The sequence below is a fragment of the Peromyscus maniculatus genome, chromosome X (genome assembly GCF_049852395.1).
Source record: "Peromyscus maniculatus bairdii isolate BWxNUB_F1_BW_parent chromosome X, HU_Pman_BW_mat_3.1, whole genome shotgun sequence".
Taxonomy (NCBI): Eukaryota; Metazoa; Chordata; class Mammalia; order Rodentia; family Cricetidae; genus Peromyscus; species Peromyscus maniculatus.
The window spans coordinates 74,929,310-74,940,491 of record NC_134875.1 but is presented as its reverse complement, the minus strand read 5'-3'; the positions used below and the strand labels follow the sequence as shown (position 1 = coordinate 74,940,491).

Below are 11,182 nucleotides of genomic sequence, written 5' to 3'. Positions count from 1 at the left end.
CATTTTCAAAACTTTGCTGTCAGGCTCAAATAAGATAATATATGTAGAGATACTCGGCAGCTCTCATACAGATGCAGGGAATGGTTTGTGAGGTACTTGTTACATATCCCCTCCCATGCAGCTGCCGTGTGACTGGATGCTACTACAGTGCAGCAAATAACGTCAGAGAGAGCAATGTCCAGTAGATGGATGAAAACTGTTGCTTAAAGGAGTAGAATACTTTGGGAAGCATTTCTCAGAGTACAGACCTGGTGGCAAGCTCTCTGACTTGTAAGAGTCAGTGTTGTTTGAATTCCATCCTGAACGTGACAACCTGCTGTTTATTTATAGGTGAGTCACTTTTTCTTATAAATTTATAGTTGAATCATGTTAAGCAACTGTGCCTGCTCTGTATAGATGATCGATGAAGATAACAGGAGAGAGAAAAAGTGGGTTATTTTTTGTTATTATTGCATTTATTAGCCAATAATGTAAAGATAAAGAATATATGTTTTAGGAATTAAAGAATTAGTTAAAAACTGCATTGTATATATCTTCAGAAGCATATTTCTGATTTTCTAATGTGCAAAATTATATTTTGCTTGGGAAGACTAAATTTCCAGGCTGTTTGAGAAAAAGGATTTTAATTGATATTTGTATAGCTTTATTGTGGAGTAATTGACAAATATAAGAAATAGATGCATCTAAGGTATGCAGCATGTGGTGTTTTGGTTTACATGTGCATTGTGACATGATTATCATGATGAAGATAATTAACATCTGACATAGTTGTCTTTTCTCTTATGATGAGGATACTTAAGATCTGCTTCTGATGCTTTATTGTTAATAAATATGAAGTGAGCAATACATTATTAACTATATTCACTGTGATGAATGTTAGGTTAACTGAGTATTTTTATGGAATTGTTTCTGTTTATGCAAATGAGATGTCTATCTTGTCTGAGGTACTTGAACCTTACAAGAAGGGAAGAGGAAATATGAATTAATTGTGATTACACGTTAAATTGAATTCATGATTTCATTTATATCACAATATAAAATAGACGAATATGCCATAGCACTTTTATCTTGTGCTGCCACGTGATAGAAAAGGCAAGGGAACTCTGTGTGTGTGTGTGTGTGTGTGTGTGTGTGTGTGTGTGTGTGTGTGACAGAGAGAGAAAGAGTTGATGCACGTATGTTTATATGAGTACAATATATTCAGAATAGCTTGAGAATATGTAAATATTTATACTAATATATGATATGGATGTTATTACAGAAATTGTGTCAGAGATTTTGTGCAAATATTACCCTGGCAGTACTCTGTAGTTTGATTTTTATGCCAATGAGCTACTGATTTTTCATTAAGCTTTGGTTTATAATTACTGTCAAGGTAACAAATATAATGGTGGCTATGTACTCCTAAGAATTCATTTTTTTCTGCTAATGGTATATCATTTACTAGAGGAAATAAGGTGCAAATGAAACTCTTTTGAAATCTGTGACGCAATATTCATAAGCAGTAATACTATTATCCCCACACTGTGCATTCAGATCCCTTTACTTAAAATAAAAGGATTTTAGGTTATGTTATATACCTGAAATGTTTCATTCTCAGTTGGCTTCCTTTTTCACATAAATACACATATCCGTGTGTGTGTGTGTGTGTGTGTGTGTGTGTGTGTGTGTGTGTGTACATATAACGTCTGAAGGGCTAAACATAAAGGGGCAGGAGGTATAATTAATTAAACCTTGCCAGGTCTTGGTGATTGACATTACACAAAGCTACTGTTAAATTACACATATTTTAAGAGGGAGGTTGGCAATAATTATTAACAAATTAGCACAGATTAGTTTGTCAGATTAACTTGCAGGATGCTGAAATCTTGGCAATAACAACAAATGAAGTATTATGCCCTAACTTTAAACAAATCTCCAATAAAAATGCCCCTTTTAATTAAATAACAGAAAGTAAGTTTAACAATTTGAATGTGCCAACCGCAATCTAGCTTCTGTATACACACACACACACACACACACACACACACACACACACACACACACACACAGGCTTTTGAATGGTGCACTCAAATACTGAAACCTAAGACAATTTTATTGTGGGTATCCCAAAGTTATGTCAATAATAATAATAATAATAATAATAATAATAATAACAGTTACGTATGTACAGCATATATACATAAAATGAACAAGGAGGAGAGAATGTACTTTAAGACATCTGATAAAGGTGGTAAACATCTACCTTTGTAAAAATGGACATGAGCCAGCATATTTTCCCCTGCTTGCTAACTGGCTCTAATAATTTCATTTGAGCTGAAGTGATTCATGTATATTCATGTCTGTAAAATGCTTTTTTTTTCTGTGTTGCATCTACTCCCCCCCCCCGCCCCCGCTCATCATCATCTGCTTTCCCTCACTCATCAGTGGTGTTTGGATCCCCACCCCCCACCCTCCACCTACTGCCTTTGCCTCTTCCTCGTGCCTAGATCCTGGGAGGCAAACCTATATTGACCTCACAAAATTCTCCATTCTTTTGAGATGTTTAAATATGACATGTGTGAGGTATTTGCGAAAGTGCGTCAATGGGGTATAGAAGTTTAGGCTCTCTTTCCAACGTGTAACTTGAAACAAGTATTTTTCTATGTCAGCCTCAGTTTCCCATCTATAAAATGAAAGAACTAAATACCATTATTTTCCATATTAATTTCAGGTATATTCAGAATTCAGTAATTCCCTTTGGTGGACCAGACAGCCTTTGGGGTGGGGGTGGGGGGTGATGAAATCCTTGGAGAAATGTTTTTCAGTGACTATGGGTATTAATAGAAAGCTTGATTTACTTTATTGTCACTTTCAGATGTTTTCTTTCATAAAGGATTTTGAAATATATGCATTTAGCCACCGTGGTACAATGTCTGTCGCCCACAGCTTCAATAATGGTTGGCGCAGGGAAAAGGGATTTTCAGATACGCCATCGAGGGCTGCGAGAGCCTCAGAGTATAATTTCAGCATTGTCTGAAATGGAGGCTACAGAATCAGATTCACAGCGTCAGCGGGGGTCAAGGGATGTATTTTTTTTTTATCACCACCTGTGCTCCGATGAAACAGAATAATCTATCTTGCAGTGAGAAAACAAGGTACTTCCGTGGGTCTACTTTAAACACACAGCATCTCCGTCCACGGCACATTAATACGGGGGAACTACTTGAACTAATCCGAAGCATCCGCGGAACATTGGGTAACTACAAAAGACCCTGGTTCTAGCCTTTCCCGACTCCTCCGCCCTTACCCTGAAGTCAGGACCTCAATTTTATGCTCTGTGCAGATTAGGAAAGGAAAAGTAGGTTTCCCACAGACTTTCGGAGGGGCACGTCTCCCCTCCGACTTAGGTCTCCAGGGGGGATCCTTTCATTTGTGCATCTAGGACCACCTGTTGCTCTGCCCTGACTTTTCTTCCTCCGCTGACTGAATTCACGCTCCTTCGGCAAGTGCCCAGGGTGTGCGGTGGATGTCGCCAGAGACTCCCTAGAGCGCTCGGGCAGCTTTTCCGACAGTTCGGAGAGGGCAGGCAAACTTTGAAGGGAGCCTTTTGGGTGTCCACAGAGGGCAAGGGTCAAGGCCGGGGGTGGAGGTTGGGGGGAGGGGGGGCCGAGGCCGGCGCGCACGCCCCCGCACCCCTCCGCTGAGCAGTCCCTACGTCACGTCGACGGCAAGCGGAGCTCCCTCAGCACGCGCCTGCCTGCCGGCGGTTGACTGCTAGCGCGGCCGGCCGGGGGCGCGAGGCGGAGAGACGGCGGCGGCCGGCGACTCCATGGCCGGCCTGGGCCGCTGACAGGGGGGGACAAGGCCGGCCCCTCGGCCACCGCGGGGCGACGACGGCGGGGGAAAAGAGGCAAGTGACCAAGTGAGGCGCCCGGGGCCGCCTCGGGGGCGCTCGGGAGGGCAGGGCGCCTTCGCGGGCCAGCCCGGAGCAGCACGCGTGTTGCGGGAGGGGAAGAGAGGCGCGGGAGGTGCGGCGCGAGGCCGGGGGCGGAGGAGGGGAGCGGGCAGCGAACGGCCACAGGCCGCTGCTCCGGACCCCAGTCTCGACGTCCCGGTCCCGGGGCTTCGCGCTTCCATCCCACCCCCGGTGTGAAGAGCTTCCCGGAGGGACCTGAAGCGGAACTTCGGGGTGAGGACGGAGCTGGGCAAGAGTCTGAGGGGATAGGCAGGCGAGGGCGGGAAAAGGGAGCGCAGCGGTGCTGGGCCGGCCCGAGCCGCTCACACTTTGGCCCCCCCGTGGCCCTGAGTTTGAATGGCCCTCTCCTGAGGTGGGAACCCCGAGCTTTCTGGTAGTGCGTCAGCTTTGGGCACCGCGGGGAAGGAGATGGGAAAAGGGGGTGTGAGTTCTAGGAAGGTACACTTGAGCTCAGCATGAGGGAAATTTCCCACAAAATTTTGCCTTTGCCAAGCCTTTGGGATATTGTGCTGGTCATGCCAACCTTAGAATGTTGGCTTTTTCCCGTTTTCTGCCCCCCCACCTCACCCCCCACACCTTGACGGGGGATGGTTTTTGATTAGATAGCAGTCCAACTGCCCTTTAAATGTTTAAATCCCCAGAGCCCATGATTCACCTTTTATGATCCTTGTCACCATTATTTATATTATTCTCTTACAGAAATAACCGTGGTCAGTTCAGCTGCTCTTGTAGAATTTGGTTTGCTTTAGATTTTAACGCCTTAATGCTTTGGATGTGGTAATAGGACATCTATTGTGTATTTAAAATACATACAGCTTAATTAAAATGCTAATAATTAGGGGCCCTCCAGTTTCCAGCTCAGCACCCTACACAGGCTGTAGACCCAAGCCCTTCAGCATAAAGCAAGGTTAATTAGCTCTTTTCAAAGCTGGACAACATTCATAGGAATAGATTCTGAGGTCTTAAAAGAAAATTTTCCACTATTTTAGACCGCAGATAGTTTAGTTGTAAAATTTATTTTGCCAGTGTTTGTTTCCTTTCTTTTATTTTCATTCTTAAGAGCTGAGATAAGAACTCTGGGTGAATGGTTTGTATAAACAGACATATGGATTTGCAGCAGTCTGGGAAAACAGGCCACAGTCCTCTTATCAACAGTTAAAAGAAAAAGCAGTGGGTGCCAGAAAGGCAGGAATCAAATCATCTGGGTAGATTAGAGAAAAAAGAATGGAGGAAATTATCCCCATTGCATGCTGAAGACCCATTTAAAAAAAAAATAGAGGACTGTAGAAGATGCTACAAAATCACAGCAGAACTACGTGTTTTAAACTAGTGAAATTTCCCATGCTTGCTTGCCATATAGTAAGCACACATCACTTACTTATTGAATGTTCAAATGTGCTTGAATGGAATGACATATTTTCATTTTTATTGGAACAAACTTTCTGCAGAAGGTTAGCACTTCATAAGTGTCATACTAATATAAATTTTATTCTTTTCATAGTAACTAAGGAAAGATTTTATAGTTCACCAGTGGTGCTTACCTAAGCCTTTATGTTATCTCCCACTCTCTCTGTTCTGTATAGTCTCTGCTATCCTCACTTCGTGCTGGTGGACTCCTTGCTGCTCTCATCTGTATTAAGACAGCTGGCGGTCTGACAGTAAGCATCAAGATTTTTTTCAGATCTATTTCATTAGTAGCCTTAGTAATTTGAGATGGTTTAATAAGTGTGTGACCCTAATACTTGACTGAAAATTCTAACATTGTGTTGACAATGTAGTAATCATTAATTTTTTTTTAAATAAATTAAAGTACAATTAAAGCTAATTCCAGTGACTCCCATCATACTCCAGTGAACAGGCCCAATGGATAGATGGCTCTTGTTAATGTAAATGGGTCACAAAGAAAAACGAAGTCAGGTTTCTGGGAAAGAGACAGGTAGGGAGGGGCAGGGACTGATGGGGAAGGGAGAGAGAGAGATAAGAAATGTTGGTGAAAATAATCAGAATGCATTACAAATATGTATGAAATTGTCAGTGAACTAACTAAACAAAAAATATATTGTGCCCACAAGTCTCATTAGCTACAATTTTCCCTGCTCAATAATCATCTATGACTAATAACTACCATCTTGAACAGTGCTAATGTAGAAGATTCTGACATTTCTGAATGTTCTTCTATTGGACAGCATTGTTCTAGAAATCATGTTAGCCCATGCCATTTCTTCAATTTGAGAGTCAAATTCAAACTCAGTTTTATTGAAGAGCACGGTACAAGTAAACAAAATATTTCTTAGTAATCCAAGAAATAATTATGTAAAGAAGGGTTTGAGTAAAATGGGCTAAGTGAGGAGGGAGAGAATGTTGGTACAATTAATCTGATTTGAACTTCCTTATTTAGGATGACAATGTGAGACCTATATTGAATATTTGTTAGAGAATTTCTTTGTTTATTTTAGAACACCTATTAAAATATGAATATTGTTTACATTTTGTAAAGTACTTCTATATAAGAATAAAATTTAGTTAAAATATAGAAAGGAAAAGGAAAAACAGGTTTGGAGAGTGTCTTTACTATCACAATATCAAAATCTTATCTCTTAAATTTTTATTAATATGCCATTTTGTGTTTTCTTTGGTTTAATTTTTTTTTTTTTTTTGTCTAAGACATGGTCTCACATAGCCCAGTTGACCTCGAATTCTCTACTTAGCCAAAAGAGGGAGCTTGAGTTCCTGATCCTTCTGCCTCTGTCTCCCATGTACTGAGATTTGCCATCATGCCTGCCTTGGATTTTGCTTAACATACGGATTAGGAGTTGAATGATACAGCATGAAAGCTGCAAAAAATGGGGAGTGGGACAGGGGGCTTCAAAATTACCAAGACTAATAAGGATTCACATTTTCAGGATGAATATTTTGGTTCCAGAAAGCATTTTACATCTAATTTTGTAGGTGGGGCAAATTCTATCATCTCCTCCATGGCACCTTTTTGTCTAGTTTTCTTTGGTTTGACTCAGATGCCACCTGCTGCATGAAGCTGTTTTCTGTGCATATAAGCATACAGTTCTTAACATTTTTTATTATACTTTTAAAGTTAATTAAAGTTCATGTATTTTTTTAATCTTTTTTTAGTGGAATCTTTTAATTCCTTCTCAGTACAAAACAAATCGTTTGAGATATTTATTTGAATTTTTTGTATTTTTCTAAACAGCTGCTCAGTAAATAATGGTTAAATTATTAACTAATGATCAAATATTTTCCCCAAACTTCCACACCTTATAATAGATGATAACGAAATTTAGAGTGTATGAATAAATAATTAACCTGATTAAGTTCTACTATTGCATTCTTAGGTATTGAAATTTTCTCTGTCCATTCTGAGAGATGGCACGCTTGTTTCGCTATTTCCAGGGAGATCCAGTTGTGACATCCTCTCCCACTGAAGTTCGTATGTGGGTAGAAGGTATGATCTCTTGAAACCTATTTTATTCTTGTCTCTCCATGTCACACTTCATCCTTTAGTTGACCATATTTTACAGACTTTTTGTACAGAAAAATGGCACTTTTCAGCCTTTCAGTGATGATGTTTCGGTATTTAAAGTTTCCACCTGAACTCCGTAACTTTAAGGACACACCATTGTATTTTCTGTAAATACATTATGAAAATAGTTTCATGTTTGGGGTGAGGATATAGTGTCAGTAAGCTTGCCTAGCATGTGCAAGTGCCAGGGTTCAATTTCAAATAATACAATGTGATCACACATTCACATGCATAAAAATTTTTCCTTGTTTTAATTAATGCCATTCTTGTGTAGATACTGGAATTAATGTATTAATTAGCATTAAACTAATGTGTTAATATAATTAACGTAATTATTAGAAACAATGAAAGCATTCTGAAATAATGACAGCATATAAATATAGAACACTAGTTGATGTGATATGCATTATTCTATAGAAAGGAAGAGGATAGGCAATATAGGGGAATAAGTACAATGAAAGAGTTAAATGTAATTAATTTTATTAGTAATTAAAATTTATTACACTTTATATTTTTAGCCATTGAGAGATAAGTTTAAGCCCATCACATCATGTTCACGTTAACAGATATTAAGTGAATAATACATTTACTGAGAAGGAGAGAACCAAAGACGTCTTTCTTCAATTTTCTGTATAACAATCAAATCAAAGAATACTCTGGCAAAATTGCAGTCAGTCCTTAGTATTTTTTTAACTATGGAAACTCTTCTAAAGATAATATGAATCATTGAGATATTGGAAAGTTTTCTTTACATAGTGATTGGTAATGATGGTTTAGGATATTCTGCTAAATATCCTAAAGTAAAGTAAGTTGGATCAGGGAATACATAGATGAAAATAAAATATGTATAAAAATATATTATTCATCTATAAAATAGCTTTGATATGTTACTATTTCCTCATATTTAGTCGAGATGGTGCAAATATCTATCAATGAAAGTATGTAATAAATAATTTCAATTGTATCAAATTATTTTAATGCAGAAGCATTTCAAGTGAACACAGCATTCTATTTATTTTTTTTCACATTTAATACTAATGTTTATAATTTTTAATCTCTGAAAGTGAAATTTTCTAAAGCCATTATGACTTTGTGTTTTAAGAAGTAGCAACTTGGTTCCTACTTTTGGGATGAAATTTTAATTTCTTCATTGCTGTTTCTATCTTTGTTTTGTTTAGTTTTCATACTTTGAATTTATAAACTAATGAAGACAGTAATAATGTAAGAAGAAATTCCATGCTCCCTGTGTTCCCATAACTTTTCCTTTCTTTCTCAGTACACTTTCTGTCAGTCATTCTAATTGTGGCTAAATATTTATGTATTTATGAAGTCATATTTCATCTATTCCTTATAAAATTTTGAATTATTTGAAGATACTGAAATAATGTTTTCTATCTTTGTATATAATAATATATGACAATTCCTTATTAAATAGTATATGCTCATTAAATATTACTGATGATATAATGACTTTATTTCCCATCTCAATTTTTCTATAATATTACCCTTACATCAAGACATGTTCAAGGTAGCACTCTTAGTTAACTTTTGTTTGATGATATGGGCATATTTTTAACAGTACTTGTAAAAGAAAGTAATTAAAATTAGTAGACAATGAATTATAGGCAACTGACTTTAATGGTCTTCATTCTCTCACCAAATACATAAAGACCTTTTCCTTACTTTAATCTTAGCTTTGAGTTTGTCTGATTCATCATGTTACAAAATTATTGTAAACGTAAATGGTTTCTATTATATGAAGAGAAAAAATAAATTTGACTTACAGGAGACCTTTCCCTCAGCTCTGAGAAGACTTGGGAGTTTACAGGTAACCTTTATTTTAGAATGTTCCAGTAACTTTAAAAAAAAACAGGTTAATATGAGATTCTTACTCATATATAGTGTTGCATATTTAAGTTCAGGTACTTGCATTTTAAAATTAAAATATAATTGCATAATTTACCCCTCTTTTCTCCTTCTAGATTTTCCTTTCCATATACCCTCTCAAATTTATGGCATCTTTTTCTTTAATTATTGTAACATATATGTTTATATATACATTTGGGCAAATAAATACATAAACACTACTTGCACTTGGTATTAGAAAACCATTTAAGGCTTTGATCCCTTGGGAAGACGAATTCTCCCTCTTTTATCAGTCATTAATTACCTATAGATCTTCTTCTAGGGGAGGGGCCCGGTGAGAGTTCCCCCATCCATGTTGGCATGCCAACTGGTATTGTCACTGTTCTGGTCTAGTTTAGACATCCATGTTGTTGAGTTCATGATTGTGACTTGCCTGCCATATCTAGAAGACACAAACATGCAACAGATGTCCTGGCCCTCTGGCTCTTACAATCTTCCCCATCCTTTTTCTACAATGTTCCTTTAAAGGAAGTATGTGTAAGGAATACATGTATATGACTGTATCACAGTCGTTCTCTGTATTTTGACTAGTTGTGGATTTCTAAAATGTTCTTCATCTGCTGGAAAAAGAAGCTTCTTTAATGACACCTGAGAGCTACATTCTGTGTGGATATAAGGATAAGAATTTAGAATATGTTTAAGAATTATTCTGATTTAAGAAAGTAGCTGGACTAGTTTTATTCTCTAGGGTCCATGAACTCATTAACCATGGGTAGTTAGCTAGGTTCACAATACTAGGCATGATTTCCCTCTTGTTGTGCAGTTCTTATATCCAATGAGACAGCTGTTGTTTACCATGAAGATATGGATGCCACTATTAGACCTTTAAGGTTATTTTACTCTGTTGGTCACTTTTGTGTTTCATAGCCATCACAGATGGATAAGACTATTGGTTACTTCCTTTTCTCGGTATCTTGCACAATTCCTTCTGGTAATATGAGAGCTAGTCTTCAGGAAAGAGACTTTCAAATTAGAGTCATCTCAATTCTTCAAAGTTTGTCCATTGTCTGAACAATGTTGTCTTCAGGAACAAGGGCTTATCTTCAGTTTCTGGGAGACAACCAAGGGCAATAGGAATAGGCTATATTGTGTTGGTAGCATGTTGGACTCTCGTGACAAACAAGATGAAAAGAAGCCTCTGGTACTTGATACTGAGACTTTTGTCTGTGGCTCAGACAAATAATGTTTCTGGGAGAAACATTATCATCCCAAGTTGCACAACTCCATTTAAACTATGTATGTGTATACACATATGCTTGTATGCGTTATGTGTAATTTTAGATAAATATAAAATATGATTCTCCATACATTTTTCAAATATTTAGTGTTGTTTTTCTCTCCTCCCTCCCCTATACCCCAAGAAATGGTTTTCCCCATTTCTTCCTTCTTAGCACGTATATCCTGTTATTCCAGTCTCTAGAACCCCCTGCTCCACATGGTTGCTTTCTACTTTCCTTGTTTTTGTGGTTACTCCAGGTTATATAGTCACATCTGAAGATTTGTATCTAGGATCCATAAATGAGGGCAAACATATGACACAGACTTTCTAGGTCTGAAATACAACACCCACTATAATATTTTCTAGTTTCAGTTTTACCTGAAAATTTCATGATTACATTTTTCTTTATAAAGGAAATAATAATGTGTCCAATAATGTATATGAACCACATTTTCATTATCTGTTCACCAGGTGAAGGACATTTAGGCTGTTTCCATCTCCTAACGTTAGTGAATAGAGCACAATGAATATGGCTGCGCAA

General features: G+C 37.8%; 1 protein-coding gene across 4 annotated transcripts in view; it reads left to right on the top strand.

The window, feature by feature from the left end:
• The first annotated feature begins 5,539 nt into the window (after positions 1-5,539).
• LOC102912650 (connector enhancer of kinase suppressor of ras 2-like) overlaps positions 5,540-11,182 on the top strand; it is a 410,055-nt gene continuing 404,412 nt past the window's right edge. For all 4 annotated transcript variants that reach the window (XM_042269133.2, XM_042269132.2, XM_076562981.1 and 1 more), the window contains exons 1-2: positions 5,540-5,616; positions 7,309-7,418. In XM_042269133.2, the coding sequence (XP_042125067.2) occupies positions 7,340-7,418 (79 nt within the window). In that variant the 5' untranslated portion in view covers positions 5,540-5,616; positions 7,309-7,339. The remainder of the gene's footprint in view (positions 5,617-7,308; positions 7,419-11,182) is intronic.